Here is a 22115-nt window from a genome sequence, read left to right as displayed (position 1 = left end):
GTTATAAGCCTTTAACATCCTAAGGTTACGGGATGTTACTTTATCACTTATAAGTTACTTTTCTTACCTATACAAGGCTTCTCGCAATTTTATTACATTTAGTTACACTTAGAATTGGATGGGAATTCGGAATGAAATAGAACCAATTTTAACTTTGTCCATTTAAAACAACAAGAAAATTAAGCAATCAAATTAACATTACTAGTAATGAAACAAACATGCCTCCTGACATGATGCACTGAGACTATGTCACTTCTGCCAAAAGTAATCATCTGAATCTAATTATGAGAAATATCAGACAAACCTAAACTGAAAGGCATCCTAAAAAGTAACTGGCCCATATTCTTCAAAAATGTCAAGGTAAAAAAAAGAAGAACAAACACACTGAGGAACTGTTCGAGATTAAAGGAAACAAAAGAATATGCCATGACAAGTAAATCCAGTATGTAATCCTCGGTTGGATCCAGGATCAGAAAAATTTTTATTTTGCTATAAACACCAGTGGGACAACTGGCAAAATGTGGGTAAGGTCTATAGATTAAATAAAATCACCATAATGGTGATTATGTAAAAGAATGTCCTTAAGTCTGCAGTTATTCTTTTTTTTTTTTTTTTTGGAAACAAGGTCTCACTCTGTCACCAAGACTGGAGTGCGGCGGTGCGATCTTGGCTCACTGTAGCCTCAGCCTCCCAGGGTCAAATGATATGCAAGTTACTCTCACATGTTTCAGAAAAAAAAAATATGTACAAAAAGAGAAAAAGACAAAGAAATGTAGTACAGGGTAACATTTTCGGACTCTGGTTAAAGTGATTAAATGAATTCTTTGTGTAACTTTTAGGTCTGAAATACTTAAAATGTTAAATATATAAATAAAATAACTACTCTTATGTAGCATATTTATATAGAAGAGCTATTGCTCAAGAAGAATAAGCAGAAAATCTACAGTGCCTTTTCAGGCTAATTCAGTTTGGTCCAAAGTTACCTGATTACAATCCAGCATGCTTCTTGCCACAAATCCGGGGTGATTTCATCATCATCCTCATCATATTGCATATCTGTAAAAATAAAAATATTGTACTCATTTGCAATGAGATGTCACTTAGTTAACATCTTGCTCCTATGACTTTAAGTAGCAGAAACATATTTACTTTCTGCTGAATATGTAATGCTTTCACCCCACTTTTCTAAAATTTCAATTACATTAATAAAATAATTTATGTCTATGTCACACAGGTATTCTTCCAATATAAAAAGAGGTTTATTAGAAAGGTTCAATGTAAGTTGTATGAATGTTAAGTTTTCCATTTTATTGACCAGCAAGATTTTCAGACACCAGAGTCAGAGAACAGGGTAAGGGGGCAGAGCCATGGAAGGATTCCAACAACTGGGCAATACCCTAAGGTGGGGCAATCTATTATAGCAACATTTCATCCATGTATAGGTATGAAAGACTGCATTTTCCAAAGATGGCCACAAGCGTATCTCCCATCCGACATGGTCTTCTATAATGTGATCTTGACACTCCTATCATCACATATAGTGGTCTATGCACCCTCTCCTTGAATCAGGTAGATTTTGACTCTCCTGTAACTTAAGAGAATGCAGCTGAAGCAATGCTGTATGACTTCAGAAGCCAGGTCAGAAAAGGCAACGAAGTTTCGTCATGTTCGCTAAAACACTTCCTTCTGGAGCCCTGAGCTGTCATTAAAAAGTAGGGGTGGCTCAGGCCTGTAATCCTAGCACTTTGGGAGGCCAAGGTGGGTAGATCACCTGAGGTCAGGAGTTCGAGACCAGCCAGGCCAATATGGCAAAACCCTGTCTCTACTAAAAAATACAAAAATTAGCCAGGCATGGTGGCACATGCCTGTAATCCCAGCTACTCAGGAGGCTGAGGCAAGAGAATTGCTTGAACCCAGGAGACAGAGGTTGCAGGGAGCTGAGATTGTGCCACTGCACTCCAGCCTGGGCAACAGAGCGAGACTCTGTCTCAAAAATTAAAAAAAAAAAAAAATTTTTTTTTTAAAGTCATACACTATTCTGAGGCTGCTACATTCTGAGAAAGCCCGAACCATAAGTAGAGGCCACTTACAGATGCTCCATTAGCAATTTTAGTCCTTGAGTCCTCCTAGGCTAATGTCTCATGTCAGACATGAGAGTCAACACTACAGATCATCTCTCACCCAGCTGTCAACACTCGGCCTTAATGTCTTCCCAAATGAACCAGAGTCACAGTGGAACACAGGCAAGTCATGCCTGCTATGCCCTGTCCAAAATCCTAACCCACAGTATCCATGAACATAACAAAGTAATTTTTTAAGTAGCTAAATTTTAGGGTAGTTATGCAACAGTAATTTAAATATGCATTCAAAAAAAAATTAGTGTGCATTGGTCCTCTAATATTAGTCCTATCTTCTTAAGTGAAAGAATAAGCGTGCTGTATTTTTGGCTTTTATTCTAATGTACACACATATAGCCTGTAAAATTTAGGAGCTCTGGGTTCAAAATTTGATACATATACAAAATAAATTTTTAATAAATCCTTCTTAAATGGACTGGAATTATTAATCCCTACACCTGGGGGAAGGGTAAGAAAGACAAAGCTATGTATAATAGCTCAGAGATTTCTAGCTTTGATGAGAGATTAAAAGTTAACATCACTGCCATACAGGAGAAGCAAGTACGATGGTGGAAAAAGGAGAGGTAATGATGAGATCGGCTTTAGAGATATCTATAGATCACATATACTTCAAATACTTCTAGTAGGCACACATATGTGAATATAAACTCAAATGAAGAGTCTAAATTATAGACAAAGAACATGTGACACATAATAGATATACACTGGCATATAACAAATGTGTATTTATTATGTGTCAATAAAATAAACGTTTTAAAATTTGAAAAAAAAGGTACAGCGTTGGAATCATTAACAAATGGGTGGGAGAAAAATGAGATTATACACAGAGAAGGAAGACTGAAGGCAGGATATCTGGGAACACCTTTAAGTGTCATATGAAGGAAAATGAACCCATGAAGGAGACTCATTTATTCATCCATTCATCAAATTTTTTTTGAGGCTGGGCGCACTGGCTCACACCTATAATCCCAACACTTTGGGAGGCCGAGGCAGGCAGATCACTTGAGACCAGGAGTTCGAGACCAGCCTGGCCAACATGGAGAAAACCCATCTCTACTAAAAATATAAAAATCAGTCAGGCATGGTGGCACCTGCCTGTAGTCCCAGCTACTACGAAGGCTAAGGCAGGAGAATCGCTTGAACCCAGAAGGTGGAGATTGCAGTGAGCCGAGATCACACCACTGCACTCCAGCCTGGGTGACAGAGTGGAACCCTGTCTCAAAAAAAAAAAAAAAAGTGATATGAATATTCCTGACAAAGATCTGAAGAGGTTAGGGAAGACTTCCCAAAAGCTGGGCAGAGGCCAGGTGCAGTGGCTCATGTCAGTAATCCCACCACTGGAAGGCCAAGGCAGCAGCATCACTTGAACCCAGGAGTTCGAGACCAGCCTGAGCTACAAAGCGAGCCCCCCGCCTCTAAAATTTTCTTTAAAAAGCTGGCCGGGCGCAGTGGCTCACGCTTGTGATCCCAGCACTTTGGGAACCCGAGGCAGGTGGATCACAAGGCCAGGGGTTTGGGAGCAGCCTGGCCAGCATGGTGAAACCCCATCTCTACTAAAAATACAAAAATTAGAGGGGCATGGTGGCACATGTCTGTAATCCCAGCTACTAAGGAGGCTGAGGCGAAGAATCACTTGAACCTGGGAGGCGGAGGTTGCAGTGAGCCGAGATCGCACCATTGCACTCCAGCCTGGGGGACAAAGGGAAACTCCATCTCAAAAAAAAAAAAAAAAAAAAAAACCTGAGCAGAGACCTCGTGTTATAAACAGGAGTAATCAGGCAAAAGGAAGGGACAAAGGCAAGAGGAGTCAAGAAAGAACCCTATCAAATAGAAAAAAAACAAATTGTGCAAAAGACCCCATTATGCAAGATAGGATGGCATATACAAAGAATGACAGAAGGCCAATGTAGCGGAAGCACAGAGTGTGAAGTTGAAAGTGGAATAAGAAGAGTTTGGCCTTTACCAAGAGATTTGAGTTTAGCAGGGTTGTGGCTAGGTCAGATTTTCATTTCTGAAAGATCCTATGGCCAGTGTGGAGAGTGGATTGGAAGTACACAAATCAGTTAGGAGTAATCTAGGCAGGGGATGGCAGCAACATGAATTAGAATGATGGTGGAGGGGATAGAGAAGTGACCAGATTTGACGTATTTAGGAGACAGAACGAACAGGGCTTGGTGACTGATTAGATATAGAGGTGAAAGAGAGGAGTCAAAAATGATGCCCAGGCTTTTGGTTTCAACAACAGAGGGTACCACAGTTGTACCTCAGTGTCCATAGGAGACTGGTTTCAGGAACTCCTATAGATACCAAAACACACATGCTTAAGTCCCTGACATGAAATGGCACTGTTATACCCTAGGCACATCCTCCTGTATCCTTTAAATTATCTCTAGATTATTTACAATACCTAATACAGTGTAAATGCTATATAAATAGTTGTTTACTTGCAATGTTTATGGAATAATGGCAAGAAAAAAAGTCTGTACATTTTTACAAGGACACAATTTTTTTTAATATTCTCTTTTTTGTTTTTTGAGACAGGGCCTTGCTGTTACCCAGGCTGAAGTGCAGTGAGTGGTGTGATCACAGCTCACTGTAGCCTCAAACTCTTAGGGCTCAAGCAGTCCTCCTACCTCAGTATCCCAAGTAGCTGGGATCACAGGCGCATGCCACCATGCCCAGCTAATTTTTAAATTTTTTTTGGAGAGATGAGGTCTCCCTTTGTTGCCCAGGCTGGTCTCAAATTCCTGGCCTCAAGCTTTTTAATATTTTCAATCCAAGGTTAATTGAATATACAGATGTGAAACCTACAGATACAGAGGGCCAAATGTGCCCTTCACCGAGACAGAGAACACAGGAGGCAGTGGCTTTGACAGGGGAATAGCAAAAGAAAATAATTAGCTCAGTTTGGGCAGTTGACAAGGTTAAGCAGCCTGAGAGATATCCTAGTTGGCTAGTGGCAGTTAGATACCAGAGACTTTAAACTAGAAGTATACACATTCAGAAGGTATCCACATACAGATGGTAACTGAAACAATGGAAAATGGATGAGATCACCCAAGGAGCATGTGAACAGGAAAGAAAATGAGAACAAAAGTCAGATAAGAAGAATCAAGTGAAAGTGATGTGGCTAGAAAGCTGAGTGAGTTTCCGGGAAGATGTCATCAACAGTTTTGAAGACCACAGGGTTTAGATAAGATTTTTTAAATATCCATCTCATTTATCAGTTGAGAAGTCGCTGTCAATCTCAGAGCTATCTTAATGTAGTAGCATGAGTAGAAACATACTATAATCAGTTGAAAAGCACATGAAAGATGAAAATTAGAAACAAGGACAGCTTATTATTTTTATAAGTTTGGCTGTGAATGAAAGGAGAAAGGTAAAATACTAGAAGAAAAGGTAATAATGGAAAGAGTTTAACTTGTTTCCATGTGGATGACAGAAATCTGACATTTTCACATAGTGACTGAAAACTGATGAGGACATCATCTAATAAACATTTCAGAGGACACGGGCAAGAACAAAATGTAGGTTCACTGCTAAAGCAACTCTGATAAACTCTCTTTTTCCACAGGATCATTATACATTGCTAATATGAATGCAAAATTAGTACAATCACCACTATGGTGGTCACTTGGCATCATCTAGCAAAATGTTAAAGGTGCGTATCATTTGACCTGACAATTTTATATCTAGAAATGTATCCCACAGACATACTTGGGCAAATTATAGGTACAAGATTATTCATTTACAGCACTGTTTGAACCCGAAAAGGACTAGAAATAAACCAAATATCCATCAAAAGACTACTTAAGTTATGGTACATCCACACAAACTAAGTAACTGGGGGTGGGGGCGAAGTGGGGGGGTGATGCTTTCTGTGTACTGATACGAAAATCTCCTAGACACATTAAGCAAAATCTAAAAGTGGAGGAAAGTGTGAGTATTACTTTCTGTCTTTAAAAAAAAAGAAAATCCCATTTATATTTGCTTAAATATGCATAAAGAAATTGTGGAGGCTGGGCGTGGAGGCTCACACCTGCAATCCCAGCACTTTGGGAGGCCGAGGCAAGTGAATCACCTGAGGTCAGGAGTTTGAGATCAGCCTGGCCAACGTGGAGAAACTCTGCCTCTTCTAAAAATACTAAAATTAGCTAGGCACGGTGGTGTATGCCTGTAATCTCAGCTACTCGGGAGGCTGAGGCAGGAGAACTGCTTGAACCTGGGAGACGGAGGTTACAGTGAGCCGAGATTGAGCCACTGCACTCAAGCCTGGGCAACAGAGCATGACCGTCAAAAAAAAAAAGAAACTGTGGAGTGATAAGAACCTATTATAACTGTAGTTATCCACTGTGGAGAGTTCAAACTGGGCAGATGGTGGGTAAGAAGGAGACGTGACACTTTAACTTGTTATTTTTGAGACAAGGTCTCACTTTGTTCTCGGCTCACAGCGGTGTCAACTTCCCAGGCTCAAGCGATCCTCCAGCCTCAGCCCCCCAAGTAGCTGGGACTATAGGTGAGCACGACCACGCCCAGCTAATTTTTCTATTTCTTATAGAGAGGGGGTCTCCCATGTTGCCCAGGCTGGTCTCGAACTCCTGAGCTCAAGCGATCCACCCGCCTCAGACTCCCAAAATGCTGGGATAACAGGCGTGAGCCACTGCACCAGCCACCCCACTTTAACATTTTTAAATTTTCTGGCTTGTGAGCTATGAGAATATATTACTACCCAGCCAAAAATTATGCCTTAAAAATATTTTTTTCGAATTTTTCTTCTACTGAGATAGTAGTTAAAAAGAACAAGGAATATAATGATGCTAATAAATTTCTAGCACACAAGATATAAATGAGACAGAAGTTTAAACAGCTTTAAAAATTTAAGCTTTTGGCTGGGCACATTGGCTCATGCTTATAATCCCAGCACTCTGGGAGGCTGAGACAGGCAGATGGTTTGACCTCAGGAGTTTGAGACCAGCCTGGGCAACATGGGAGACCCCCTCTCTATAAGAAATAGAAAAATTAAGCTTTTGCTTCAATTTTTTCCATCTGATTTATCAGAAGTAGCTGAGAGAATAAAGAGAGGAGATGTAAGGAGTGGCCAAGGAATTGAGAGATAGAAGAAAATAAGGTTTGAATTAGCAGATATGGAGAATGGAAAAGGCGGCTACGAAAATACACTAGACTCAACTAAGAATTCTCTTTCTTTTTTTTTTTTTTGAGACAGAGTCTAACTCTGTCACTCAGGCTGTGGTGCAGTGGCGCGATCTCAGCTCACTGCAACCTCCGCCTCCTGGGCTCAAGCGATCGTCCGGCCTCAGCCTCCCAAGTAGCTGGGATTACAGGCGCACGCCATCACACTAGGCTAATTTTTGTATTTTTAGTAGATACAGGATTTCCCCATGTTGGTCAGGCTGGTCTCAAGCGATCTGCACGTCTCGGCCTCCCAAAGTGCTGACAGGAGCCACCGTGCTCGGCCACTACTAAGAATTCCATATGCGCAAAGAAACAGATATTATACATTGGCCCAGTGCAGCAGAATACGTATCATCTGAGAACTGTGACATTGTGAGAAGAGGAAGTTTAAAAGCCATCCTTTAAGACAATTTGTTTTGACTTAGAAACAGCATGAAGAAATGTCAGACTAGGCCGGGCGCGGTGGCTCAAGCCTGTAATCCCAGCACTTTGGGAGGCCGAGGAGGGTGGATCACGAGGTCAGGAGATCGAGACCATCCTGGCTAACACGGTGAAACCCCGTCTCTACTAAAAAATACAAAAAAATTAGCCGGGCGTGTTGGCGGGCGCCTGTGGTCCCAGCTACTCGGGAGGCTGAGGCAGGAGAATGGCGTGAACCCAGGAGGTGGAGATTGCGGTGAGCCGAGATCGCGCCACCGCACTCCAGCCTGGGGGACAGAGAAAGACTCCGTCTCAAAAAAAAAAAAAAAAAAAAGAAATGTCAGACTAAACCGAGTCCCCCCCGCCATCCCCACCCCCAACCCCCAATATTCTGTCCCGGTGTATTTCCAGGGCCTTCCACACTGCCTGACACAGGCTGACACTCAACAATTGAGCTATTCGTTCAGTTGACTGTGGCTTTAAGGAAAATGTTTAAAGGGTGCCCTTTGCTTCAAATTCAAAACGTAATTTATCTTACGGTTCTGCACGGCGAGGATCAGATCTAACGGAACGAGAAAGAGCAGAGAGCAGCAGTGAACGTAACCTGGAACATTAACGCTATGTTCCCTGCACCCTCCGCCTCTCCCTACCCCAGTTTCGTTCCCGGCCTGGAAAGTGTGGGAACAAGGCTGGGGACTGTGCAGCCGGCGCGTGGGAAGGCCCCAAATCCCCAATCCAATCATTTCCCCACGCTTCCCTGCTTAAATGGACCGCCGCGGCGTGTGTTTTGAGCGTTCACCTACCCTCATCCGCGTCGTACATATTGCCAAACGGTTCCCGAGCTCCTAACTCTTGAAATCAAAAAGACAAAAAGCGCCCAGAAGCCACCAGCGCCGGGAACTGAAGACCAAGTAACTTCCGTCTCCGACGTTCCCAGAATACTATGCGTCTCACACCAAAGGCCGCCCACAGGGACGCCAAAGTTAGGATCTGCGCCTGCGCAAATTGTAGGTCAAGCTTGGGCCAGGGTTAGGGTTGCACATGCGCAAATTGTGGGCCGCCGCTGCCGGGCTGATTGAGAGGACAGCTCCCGCAATCTGCGGTCGTATCCGTCCCGTCAATGTTTTATTTCTGCTTTTTTTTTCAATGTTGTTGCACAAATAACGACACTTGAAAACAAAACCAAGTATACTTATTATTCAAAAGTGTTCGTTCTGTGAATCCGCGACGTTGGGATACTCAATGTATTTGCCTTTATAAGGACCAAAACACGAAGCTATTTTTTATTTTTATTTATTTATTATTTTTTGAAATGGAGTCTCGCTCTGTTGCCCAGGCTGGAGTGCAGTGGAGCGATCTCGGCTCACTGCAACCTCCGTCTCCCGGGTTCAAGCGATTCTCCTGCCCCGGCCTCCCAACCACCGCCCGGTAATTTTTTTTTTTTGAACGGAGCTCTTCCTGGTCCCCAGGTGAGGGCAGTGGGTTCGGTCATTGCAGCCCACCTCCGGTTCACCCTTTCTCTGCCTCACCCTCGCCGACTGGACAGCCCCCCACCACCCCGGGTAATTTTTTTTATTTTATAGAGGCGGGTTTCACCGTGTTTCGATCCCCTGACCTGCGTGATCCACCCCTCGGCCTCCAAAGCGTGATTACAAGGTGACCCCGGGCCAATTTTTATTGTATAAGAGGGGTTTCACCAGTTGGCCAGTCGTCACGTGACCTGCCTCCCAAAGTGCTGGGATTAGAGGCGTGAGCCACGCGCCTGGCCGGAAGCTCCTTTTTACTTTGTTTTTGTTTTGTTTTGTTTTGTTTTGTTTGAGACAGAGGCTCGCTCTGTCGCCCAGGCTGGAGTGCAGTGGCGCGATCTCGGCTCACTGCAACCCCCGCCTCCCGCGTTCACGCCATTCTCCTGCCTCAGCCTCCCGAGTAGCTGGGACTACAGGCGCCCGCCACCACGCCCGGCTAATTTTTTGTATTTTTAGTAGACAGTGGGGGGTTTCGCCGTGTAAGCCAGGATGGTCTCGATCTCCTGACCTCATGATCCGCCCGCCTCGGCCTCCCAAAGTGCTGGGATTACAGGCGTGAGCCACCGCGCCCGGCCCCGGAAGCTCCTTTTTAAGTGTGATTTATAAGGGCGGCTTGTGCTAGCAGTGAGGCGTTAAACCTGAAAGTGAAAAAACCCAAAACACTCACTGCTCTTTTCTGCCAACCTAGCTCAATCCTCCCGTGCCTTTGCCATAGCTTTAAGTAGGTTCTCACTCTCAGAGCTTAAATCGCGAGAACTCACGGGATTAGACGCAAAACGAACCAGGACAGCTCCCAAGTACCCACGCGCTTTCGACTTGGGTCAAATGCGCGCCTCGGGCCCTAGTGCGCGTGCGCGCTTGTGGCTCCGCCCCTTTCCCTGGAGCTACTTCCTCATGCTGCCCGCTCGCCTACCGTTCAGGCTGCTGAGCATTTTCCTTCGTGGATCCGCTCCCACGGCAGCGCGCCATGGCCTCCGGGAGCCGCTCCTGGGGAGGAGGTGCGCTGCCGCCTCCTCCTTCCAGCACTCATCGAGTCTGGGACGCGAGCTTCCTCATGACCCCGTGGACACGAAGGGCTTTGGAGAAGGTGCTGACACGCAAGAGCGTTTTCTGTTTCCGGAGTACATCCTGGAGCCGGAGGCGGAACCCACCCGCGAAAAGCAGCTGCAGGAGCTCCAGCAACAGCAGGAGGAGGAACGACAGAGGCAGCAGCGGCGGAAGGAGCGGCGACAGCAAAACCTACGGGCCAGGCCCCGGGAGCACCCGGTCGTGGGGCACCCGGACCCGGCAGTGCCGCCCAGCGGTGTGAACTGCTCGGGCTGCGGGGCAGAGCTGCAGTGCCAGGACCCCGGCGTGCCCGGCTACCTGCCCCGAGAGAAGTTCCTCCGCACGGCGGAGGCAGACGGCGGGCTGGCGCGGACCGTGTGCCAGCGCTGCTGGCTGCTGGTGCACCACCGGCGCGCTCTACGCCTGCAGGTGAGCCGCGAGCAGTACCTGGAGCTGGTGAGCGCCGCGTTGTGGCGGCCCGGGCCCTCTCTGGTGCTCTACATGGTGGACCTGCTGGACCTGCCCGACGCCCTGCTGCCCGACTTGCCCGCGCTGGTGGGCCCCAAGCAGCTGATCGTGCTGGGAAACAAAGTGGACCTCCTGCCCCAGGATGCTCCTGGCTACCGGCAGAGGCTGCGGGAGCGACTGTGGGAGGACTGTGCCCGCGCCGGGCTTCTGCTGGCCCCTGGCCACCAAGGGCCACAGCGCCCCGTCAAGGACGAGCCACAGGACGGGGAGAATTCGAATCCGCCGAACTGGTCCCGCACGGTGGTCAGGGACGTGCGGCTGATCAGCGCCAAGACCGGCTATGGAGTGGAAGAGTTGATCTCTGCCCTTCAGCGCTCCTGGCGCTACCGTGGGGACGTCTACTTAGTGGGCGCCACCAACGCCGGCAAATCCACTCTCTTTAACACGCTCCTGGAGTCCGATTACTGCACTGCCAAGGGCTCCGAGGCCATCGACAGAGCCACCATCTCCCCTTGGCCGGGTGAGTTTTAGGAGGCTCGCCCTCTTCGTTTTCTGGCAAGGTGGACGTCTGGTCCTGGCCAAGGCACCGAGTACATCCTCCCTTAATGTCCACTACGGGCTGCCTGTACCCTTCCGTTTACAAATTCTCTCCCCACTCTGGTCACACCTCTCTTCTGTGTCAGCTTACTGCTAGGGAAAATTGAGGATGTGTTGTGGTAATTTTCTAATGGAAGTGTTTATGGAGCACGTCTGTTCCCAGTCACTAAGTACTGGAGATAGACCAGGGAACAAAGCACAGTTCCTGTTCTGGAGATCTGCTTTGTAACTTCTTTGTATATTGTTCCAGAAAGTGTGCGTCCTTTCTACTGTCTGAACCTAGTGAAATTTGTGTTTTGTTTGTTTGTTTGTTTTGTTTTGGAGACAGAGTCTCACTCTGTCGCCCAGACTGGAGTGCAGTGGCGTGATCTCGGCTCATTGCAACCTCCGCCTCCCGGGTTCAAGTGATTCTCCTGCCTCAGCCTCCCGAGTAGCTGGGATTCGAGGCATGCGCCACCACACCAAGCTAATTTTTGTGTTTGTTTTGTTTTGTTTCTTTGAGATGGAGTCTTGCTCTGTCGCCCAGGCCGGAGTGCAGTGGCTCACTGCAACCTCCGCCTCCCGGGTTCAAGCGATTCTCCTCCCTCAGCCTCCTGAGTAGCTGGGATTACAGGCGCACGCCACTATGCCCAGCTAATTCTTGTATTTTTAGTAGAGACAGGGTTTCACCACGTTGGTCAGGCTGGTCTCAAACTCCTGACCTCGTGATCCGCCCGCCTCAGCATCCCAAAGTGCTAGGATTACAGGCGTGAGCCACCGTGCCTGGCCTAATTTTTGTATTTTTAGTAGAGATGGGGCTTCACCATGTTGGCCAGGCTGGTCTGGAACTCCTGGCCTCAGGCGATCTGCCCGCCTTGGCCTCACAAAGCCCTGGGATCACAAGCAAGCACCACCATGCCCAGCTAATTTTTGTATCTTTGGTAGAGACAGGGTTTCACCATGTTGGCCAGGCAGGTCTGCAACTCCTGACCTCACGTGATCTGCCCACCTCGTCCTCCCAAAGTGCTGGGATTACAGGTGTGAGCCACCGCTCCCGGCCCATTAGTGCAATTTGATGTGTGGCTTTGCCAGGCTCAGTGGCTCACATCTGTAATTCTAGCACTTTGGGAGGCCAAGGTGGGCAGATTGAGCTTAGGAGTTCAGGACCAGCCTGGGCAACATGGTGAAACCCTGTTGCTACTAAAAATACAAAAAGTAGTCAGGCTTGGTGGTGCGTGCCTGTAGTCCCAGCTACTCAGGAGGTTGAGGTAGGAGAATCACCTGAGCCTGGAAGGTTGAGGTGGCCATGAGCCCTAATTGGGCCACTGCACTCCAATCCAGCCTGGACAACAGATTGAGACCCAAAAACACAGAAGTGTTAGTCTTGTGACTTTAAGAAACTTCTGTGGCCAGGTGCAGAGGGTCACACCTGTAATCCGAGCACTTTGGGAGGCCAAGGTGGGCAGATCACCTGAGGTCAGGAGTTCCAGACCAGACCAACCTGCCAACATGGCGAAACTCCTGTGTCTACTAAAAATACAAAACTTAGCCGGGTGTGGTAGCTGGTGCCTGTAATCCCAGCTACTCAGGAGGCTGAGGGTGGAAAATCACTTGAACCTGGGAGGCTCGGCCAAGATCGCACGACTGCACTCCAGCCTGGGCAGCAGAGCAAGACGCTGGCTCAAAAACAAGAACGGACTTCTGTAATTGGAAAATGAGTCCTTCTATGGTTTAAAATTTTTTTTTTTTTTTTTTTTTTTGAGACAGAGTCTCACTCTGTCACCCAGGTTGGAGTGCAGTGGTGTGATCTCGCCTCAAGGCAACCCTCACCTCCTAGGTTCAAGCGATTCTCCTGCCTTGGCCTCCCAAGTAGCTGGACTACAAGCGTGCACCACCACACCCAGCTAATTTTTTGTATTTTTAGTAGAGACAGGGTTTCACCATGTTGGCAAGGCAGGTCTCGAACTCCTGACCTCAAGTGATTCACCCGCCTGGGCCTCCCAAAGTGCTGGGATTACAGGTGTGAGCCACTACGCTCAGCCAGGTTTAAATTTAAGTTGACAAAACTGACTGCCCCATTTGTTCCCTTGAAACCAAAGTTTCATTTAGTAAGCTGCTCTTCTCTGTCTTGCACTTTGAATTTTACACAAAAATTACTTTTATACTGAATGGTAATGTGATAAAAATGGAAAGAAATCGGGCCTACAGATTTTGGATTCTAATTCTGGTTTCCCCTGTGAGCTAATCTCTTAACCTATTTCCTCATTGGTAAAGTGGCAGTAATTTTATATTTTATTACAGTAACCAACACAGTGTAGATCCTCAAAAATGTTCATTTTCGCCGGGCGCGGTGGCTCACGCTTGTAATCCCAGCACTTTGGGAGGCCGAGGCGGGCGGATCACGAGGTCAGGAGATCGAGACCACAGTGAAACCCCGTCTCTACTAAAAATACAAAAAATTAGCCGGGCGTGGTGGTGGGCGCCTGTAGTCCCAGCTACTCGGAGGGGCTGAGGCAGGAGAATGGCGTGAACCCGGGAGGCGGAGCTTGCAGTGAGCCGAGATCGCGCCACTGCACTCCAGCCAGGGCGACAGAGCGAGACTCCGTCTCAAAAAAAAAAAAAAAAAAAAATGTTCATTTTCTTCCCCCTTATTCCCTTTTCTAAAGATGCGTTTATTCTGTGTATTTCAGGTACTACATTAAACCTTCTGAAGTTTCCTATTTGCAACCCAACTCCTTACAGAATGTTTAAAAGGCATCAAAGACTTAAAAAAGATTCAACTCAAGCTGAAGAAGATCTTAGTGAGCAAGAACAAAATCAGCTTAATGTCCTCAAAAAGCATGGTTATGTCGTAGGTAAGCATCCTCTACGGGAAAACCCTTGTTGGTACTATGCTAAAATTCTTTGTTAAGCAGCCTGAAATACAGCTGTCCAAGGCTAGCCAGTTTTTGTGGGCTGCCTTCCTTATTCTGCAACAAGAGGCCCTTTAGCGATAAGGCTACTGTTTGGAAACCCAGAGCAGTACAGGTAGTAAAAGTTTTTACTCCATGCAGCAGCTTTAGATTAGGTTGTCTGTCTTTCCTTGGTATATCTTTTCAGCCTTTCTTTAAAACAGTCTGATTTCCACACACCCTCGCCCCCGCCACTCCATGTACACAGCCAGCCACACGCTTGATTATTGCAAGAGTTTGACTCCCACAGCTTTTTGGAAAAAAAAAGCAAAAGTATCATTATGGTCTCACTTCCCTACACTGTAATCTTAGTAACTTGTTTGAGGGAAACATAAAAATTATGTCTGCAGTTAAAAGTATTAAAGGAGTGACTAATAACCTTACTATAACTTGTTCTAGGAAGAGTTGGAAGGACATTCTTCTATTCAGAAGAACAGAAGGATAACATTCCCTTTGAGTTTGATGCTGATTCACTTGCCTTTGACATGGAAAATGAACCTGTTACGGGTACACACAAATCCACCAAACAAGTAGAATTGACTGCACAAGATGTGAAAGATGCCCACTGGTTTTATGACACCCCTGGAATTACAAAAGAAAATTGTGTATGTATTTGGTTTCTTTTAGAAACATTTACTTTCTTTTTCCTTTTTAATAGGTTTATATTGCCTGCTGCCCAGATACAGCCAATTTATCAAGACAGGGGAATTGCAATAGAGAAAGAGTGTAATGCATGTAGAGCCAGCTAAACAGGAAACTGGAGTTTTATTACTAGTCATATCAGCCTCTGAAACATTTACTTTCAATTGCACAAGTACTGCTGTCTTAATTGGCAGAAAACAGGAAAAGAAGTATAATTCCATTTTAGACTCAGTTCTGATTCATTCATAAAAGCTGTTTAGGGGGTGAATCTGTATGCCATCAAGTTCTCTGTTCCATTTGATAGACTTCATTGCTGACAACCAACTTATTTTATCACTGTGATTGTTACCTTGATTAGGGAAACATTTACAGAAGCCTAGGTTTTGAGGTTGGAAAAACACATAAATATCACTGGAGTCCAACTCCCTAGTCCCTGCTTGAATTACCTCTATAACATATCCATCAAGGGGTCCTCCATCTTGAACTGAAAGGAGTGACTCACCATTAGCTGAAACTGTGTCATGTCACCTTCCAAGGTAACTCATTTGGGTGTTTGACCTTCTCCTTGTATTGAGTGTACTGAGCTGAATAGTCTCCCTGTAACATGTATCCATTGTTCCCCAAAGCCATCTGGGACTAACGTAATACCTATTTCCCTTGCCAGACTTTGAAATATTTTAAAATGTAACGTCCCATCTCTTCTTCACCTATCCCTCCCTTTTCTTCTCTTTCATTAGTTCATCCAGCAAATGTTGAGCATTCACTGTGCTGACAATCTGGATTATTTGTCTTCATTTCCTACAGCTGTGCTCCCTGAGAAACAGGCTATTCATTGGCCCAGGCCTCTTCAGAATATTTTCTATGTTTGTTCTTAAAGTGTGACACTGAGAACTCAGTGCTCTCAGGTGAGCATGATTTAGAATACCATTAACTCCGACCGGGCGCGGTGGCTCATGCCTGTAATCCCAGCACTTTGGGAGGCCCAGGCAGGCGGATCACAAGGTCAGGAGATCGAGACCATCCTGGCTAACACGGTGAAACCCTGTCTGTACTAAAAATACAAAAAATTAGCCAGGCGAGGTGGTGGGTGCCTATAGTCCCAGCTACTCGGGAGGCTGAAGCAGGAGAATTGCTTGAACCTGGAAGGCGGAGCTTGCAGTCAGCTGAGATCGTGCCACTGCACTCCAGTCTGGGTGACAGAGCGAGACTCCGTCTCAAAAAAAAAAAAAAAAAAAAAAAGAAAAACATTAACTCCACCTGTCTTGTCCCTGTGCCTCTCTTTTATCCAATTGCTCATGGACAACTTTGGGCTCATAGGTAACTTTGACTTTGTCTTGTTAAATTCAGCCTATATCTTACTCTGTTAAATATTCATTAAATCTCATTACTTTTTATACTTGCAGTTTGGATCTTCATTCAGATCATTGATTGACTCAAATGTGCATCCAGGATAGAGCCTCACAACAGATTCATTAATCATTTCCTTCGAATCTGGTTACTGACCAGTTTCCGATTATTCTAATTATCTCTATATCTCCCTACAAAACCACATTGGTTTCTTAGGTACTTTTCTTGGCCTCATCAGGAACACTTACAGTTACATTCTCAGAATTGTATTCTATTTGGTGTCCCCTGTCATTGAATCATACACACCTTTTAACTTTTATTGCTCTCCTAGAATAGTTGTTCATGCCATCCTTTCTTCCTTAGCAGTCCAAAAGTTCAGAACTGCTTTCTAATAATATTGTATCACTTTAGCTTAATGAACTAATTCTTCTCCCCCAGATGGAGTCTGACTCTTGCCTAGGCTGGAGTGCAGTGGCGCAATGATCTTGGCTCACTGCAACCTCTGCCACCTGGATTCAAGTGATTGTCCTGCCTCAGCCTCTCGAACAGCTGGTATTAGAGGCATGTGCCACCACACCTGGCTACTTTTTGTATTTTTAATAGAGACAGGGTTTCGCCATGTTGGCCAGGCTGGTCTCAAACCCCTCACCTCAGGTAATCCACCCACCTCAGCCTCCCAAAGTGCTAGGATTACGGATGGGAGCCACCACGCCCAGACTAATTCTTCCCTTTCAGATGCTATTAGATCAGGCATAGCAGTTACTTCAGTCATATATCCTCTATGAAATAGTTGTGTCAGAAAGGCAAGAATTTGCAAAATACTCCAGACAGCAGAATGAGAACCCCAAATTTTTAGATATAAACGTCTGTCAGCACTGGTAGTTTGCTTCTCTGTTAGTTTACAGATACACTTATTTGATGTCTTAAACCAGGGTTTCCCAGACTGAACCAAGGATCTCTGTTTTGAAATGAAAGTATTAAGACTCAGGCTGGGCACAGTGCCTCACGCCTGTAGTCCCAGCACTTTGGGAGGCTGAGGTGGGAGGATTGCTTGAGCCCAGGAGTTTGAGACCAGCCTGGGCAACATGCCAAAACTGTATCTCTACTAAAAATACAAAAGATTAGCTGGGCATGATGGTGCATGCCTGTAATCCCAGCTACTGAGGAGGCTGAGGCACAAGAATCACTTGATACACTTATTGGGAGGCAGAGGTTGCGTGAGCCGAGATCATGCCACTGCAGCCCAGCCTGGGCAACAGAGTGAAACCCTGTCTTAACAAAAAAAAGAGAGAGACAAGGTTTCCCCTGTTGCCCAGGCTGGAATGCAGTGGCATGATCAAGTAACTTCAAAGTTACTTGGGCTCAACCAATTCTCCCGCCTCAGCCTCCCAAGTAGCTAGGGACACAGGGCCACACCACCATGCCCAACTAATTGTTTAGTTTTTGTAGAGACAGGACCTCGCTATGTTGCCCAGTCTGGTCTAGGCTGGAGTGCAGTGGTGGAATCTTGGCCCACTGCAACTTCTGCCTCCCTGGCTCAAGCGATCCTCCACATCAGCCTCCGGGGTAGCTGGGAACTACAGACACATGCCACCCCAGCTAATTTTTGTATTTTTCGTAAAGGTGAGGTTTTGCCGTGTTGCCCAGACTGGTCTCAAACTCCTGAGCTCAGCTGGGCACGATGGTGCATACCTGTAATCCCAGCACTTCGGAAGACCAAGGCAGGTGGATCACTTGAGGTCAGGAGTTCGAGACCAGCCTGGCCAACATGACAAAACCTCGTCTCTACTAAAAATACCAAAAGTTAGCCAAGCATGGTGGCGCACGTCTGTAATCTCAGCCACTTGGGAGACTGAGACAGGAGAATTGCTTGAATCCGGGAGGCAAAGTTGCAGTGAGCCAAGATCACACCATTGCACTCCAGCCTGGGCGACAGAGCGAGACTCCGTCTCAAAAAAAGAAAAAAACTCCTGAGCTCAAGTGATCTGCCTGCCGCTGTCTCTGAAAGTCCTGGGATTATAGGCATGAGCCACCGTGGCTGACCTGCAAATGGCTTTTTTTTTTTTTTTTTTTTTTTTTTTTTTTTTTTTTGAGACGGAGTATTTCTCTGTCACCCAGGCTGGAGTGCAGTGGCGCAATCTCCGCTCACTGCAGGCTCCGCCCCCGGGGTTCACGCCATTCTCCTGCCTCAGCCTCCTGAGTAGCTGGGACTACAGGCGCCCGCCACCTCGCCCGGCTAATTTTTTGTATTTTTAGTAGAGACGGGGTTTCACTGTGTTAGCCAGGATGGTCTCGATCTCCTGACCTCGTGATCCACCCGCCTCGGCCTCCCAAAGTGCTGGGATTACAGGCGTGAGCCACCGCGCCCGGCGCAAATGGCTTTTAATATGCCTTTTCAAACACAAATAATGAAGAAAACTATTTGCAGCCCCCTTATTATTTTCTTGTGAGCCTCTATGTATCATTTCTATTTTTTATTTTCTTGTTATTCTTTTTTTTTTTCCTTTGATACGGAGTCTTGCTCTATCGCCCAGGCTGGAGGGCAGTGGTGCAATCTTGGCTCACCACAACCTCCACCTCCCAGATTCAAGCGATTCTCCTGCCTCAGCCTCCCAAGTAGCTGGGATTACAGGTGCGCACCACCGCGCCCGGCTACTTTTGTATTTTTAGTAGAGATGGGCTTTCTCCATGTTGGTCAGGCTGGTCTCGAACTCCTGACCTCAGGTGATCTGCCCGCCTTAGCCTCCTAAAGTGCTGGGATTACGGGCGTGAGCCACCGTGCCCAGCCTCTTGTTATTCTTAAGAAAGAAGTTTACAAGTTTTGTGTCCAATTTGTACCTTCTTTATTCTTTTTTAACCAGATTTTGACTCCTTAAATCTTTCCAGAATCTTGTACTTCTGTCTTTCCTTTTCTATTTTTCTCTAGTCGCTCTAGGAACTTGTCATCCTTAGAAGGGATTTATTATAAATCATAGGGATAAATTATAAATCCTCTGTGTTATAAGCATAGGGGATTTATAACTTTTTCTCATTCTCTGCTGAATATTTGGGAGAAATAAGGAAATTGAAGACCAGAATTTAGAAAGAGGTTCTTCAGCCACTTTACTTGCTCCTAGAATGGGGTGACCGTTTTGCATTTAATGCATGCATACTTACCACTAGGACATGAGGTCACATATACCGTTACTTTAAGCGGAAATTGCTACTGCCCACAAGTCTTGATGAGGAGAGCATATATTTTCTATCTTGGTATTGAATCAACATGTTTTCAGGTTCACATTAATTTTGACATTTAGGGAATGCTGCTGACATAGGAAAGTCTCGTATACCTATAAAGTTATTTTGCCATTACTGTAGATTAAGTTGTAAAACAAAGGTAGAGCCATCAGATTGAAATTAATTTAGACAGGAAGAATCTATATAAATTTGATGTGTAGCAAACTCTGACATAATTTGGTTTATTCTGAAGTCTGGCATATTTTTCATCACTTTTTATTTTACAGGTAAATCATAATATATTTTCAATAAAAATATTTTCTAAAAAATCTGCCATTTGCTTCACAGATTTTAAATCTTCTAACAGAAAAAGAAGTAAATATTGTTTTGCCAACACAGTCCATTGTTCCAAGAACTTTTGTGCTTAAACCAGGAATGGTTCTGTTTTTGGGTGCTATAGGCCGCATAGATTTCCTGCAGGTAAGGAAAGTCTGTACCATTAAAAAATGATTTTAAAATATTGGGATTCACTTTAAGGAAGCAGATATATGAACAAGACTGACAAAATGTTGATAACTAAGCCATGATTGTATAGGGTTTAATTTGTTTTTATGTTTAAAAATTTGTGTAATGAAAACTTGGGGATGGCTGGGCACGGTGGCTCATGCCTGTAATTCCAGCAGTGTGGGAGGCTGAGGCACTTGAGGCCAGGAGATCAAGACCAGCCTGGTCAACATGGTGAAACCCCATCTCTATTAAAAATACAAAAATTAGCTGGGCATGGTGGCACGTACTTGTAATCCCAGCTACTAGAGAGGCTGAGGCAGGAAGATCACTTAAACCTGGGAGATGGAGGCTGCAGTGAGCTGAAATTGCACCACTGCACTCCAGCCTGGGTGACAGGGCGAGACTCCATCTCAAAAAAAAAAAAACAAAAACTTGGGGAAAAGAAATGCCCTACTCCCTCATCCCCCCAAAAAAGTGCTAGGTCTTGAAAACTTAGGTTTTCAATTGAGTACCCCACACAGCTTGGCATTTAAGACAAGATACTATCCCTATTCTGTGGGATAGAGTCAAACCCATGGGATAAAGTCAAACCTTTAGGTACAGGATTATAGGCATTAAATTAATTCCACACTTTGTATCCCATGATATGTGTGTTTTTATGCATATACTTTTTTGTTTGGTATTCATTTACATAGCATCTAGGGATTCTGGGGTGTCTGTAGAATTGCTCTCCATTTTGCTGAAGTGAAGAGAAAAAGGATAATGAAACATGGATATGGATATGTCCAACAACACAACACAACTGTGTGCCATTACTATAGCACATTTCGTGGGTTTTGTGTTTGCTCGTACTTTGTTAGAAATGTTGCCTTACACACTTAGAACCCTTATATATTTCGTTTTGGGAGGTTATTGGTTTTTTGTTTTTGGGTTTTTTTTTTTTTTTTGAAACAGCATCTCTCTCTGTTGCCCAGACTGGAGTGCAGTGGTACAGTCACGGCTCACTGTAGCCTCAACCTCCTGGGCTCCAATGATCATCCCACACCAGCCCCGCAAGTAGTCGGGACTACAGGCATGCATCACCACACCCAGCTAATTTTTGTATTTTTTATAGAGATGGGGTTTTGCCATGTTTCCCAGGCTGGTCTCAAACTTGAGCTCAAGGGATTCACCCACCTCGGCCTTCCAAAGTGCTGGGATTATAGGCATGAGCCACCACACCAGGCTTGCACCCTTATATATTTCATCAGAGCACATAGAATGTTAATATTTTAAACCTAACTTTACACAGAGACAATTAAAGCAGATATTATTTCCTTTTAATTTTTAATAATAGACTTTTTCAAAAATAGTATGGAGTCTGTCAAAGAAGTCATAGTTTTACATGAATTGCTGAAATGCACTACTTCAGTATTGTGCCCCTGTTCTTAGTAATAATTTGATTTACAGCTACTGCCATACCAGTACTTATAAAGGGAGTCTGATTGGGTTTTTGTTTTTTGGTTTTTTTTTTTTTTTAGTTGATTGTACCTTGAATATGCAGGTTTTCCAAGTTTTTCACCAGGTCAAATAACTTCTTCCTTTCTTAAGGGAAATCAGTCAGCTTGGTTTACAGTCGTGGCTTCCAACATCCTTCCTGTGCATATCACCTCCTTGGACAGGGCAGATGCTCTGTATCAGAAGCATGCAGGTCATACGTTACTCCAGGTAAGGCACCACGCCTTGATGATTGAATGGTTAAGGTTAGTATACACTGGAATGGTCCCATAGCTCTGTTAAAGCCTTTGTTGTACAGAACTGTTATACAATATCTTGAGGCCGGGCGCGGTGGCTCACGCCTGTAATCCCAGCACTTTGGGAGGCCGAGGCGGGCAGATCACGAGGTCAGGAGATCGAGACCATCCTGGCTAACACGGTGAAACCCCGTCTCTACTAAAAATACAAAAAATTAGCCGGGCGAGGTGGCAGGCGCCTGTAGTCCCAGCTACTCGGGAGGCTGAGGCAGGAGAATGGCGGAACCCCGGGCGGTGGAGCCTGCAGTGAGCTGAGATCGCGCCACTGCACTCCAGCCTGGGTGACAGAGC

At 45.4% G+C, this 22115-nt stretch overlaps 2 protein-coding genes across 2 annotated transcripts in view; one reads left to right on the top strand and one right to left on the bottom strand.

Annotated features, from left to right (window-relative positions):
- The window catches only part of POLR2B (RNA polymerase II subunit B), a 52459-nt gene extending 43751 nt beyond the window's left edge, over positions 1-8708 (bottom strand). The window contains exons 1-2 of the mRNA XM_032166746.2: positions 8555-8708; positions 984-1056 (exon numbers count right to left, since the gene is read on the bottom strand). Of these exons, the coding sequence (XP_032022637.1) occupies positions 984-1056; positions 8555-8573 (92 nt within the window). The 5' untranslated portion in view covers positions 8574-8708. The remainder of the gene's footprint in view (positions 1-983; positions 1057-8554) is intronic.
- Positions 8709-10146: 1438 nt separating this feature from the next.
- The window catches only part of NOA1 (nitric oxide associated 1), a 28897-nt gene continuing 16928 nt past the window's right edge, over positions 10147-22115 (top strand). Inside the window, exons 1-5 of the mRNA XM_058435722.1 lie at positions 10147-11312; positions 14059-14223; positions 14719-14924; positions 19873-20004; positions 21622-21738. Of these exons, the coding sequence (XP_058291705.1) occupies positions 10172-11312; positions 14059-14223; positions 14719-14924; positions 19873-20004; positions 21622-21738 (1761 nt within the window). The 5' untranslated portion in view covers positions 10147-10171. The remainder of the gene's footprint in view (positions 11313-14058; positions 14224-14718; positions 14925-19872; positions 20005-21621; positions 21739-22115) is intronic.

This window comes from Hylobates moloch, unplaced genomic scaffold (assembly GCF_009828535.3).
Source record: "Hylobates moloch isolate HMO894 unplaced genomic scaffold, HMol_V3 SCAFFOLD_2, whole genome shotgun sequence".
NCBI lineage: Eukaryota > Metazoa > Chordata > Mammalia > Primates > Hylobatidae > Hylobates > Hylobates moloch.
This window is presented reverse-complemented; position numbering and strand designations above follow the sequence as displayed.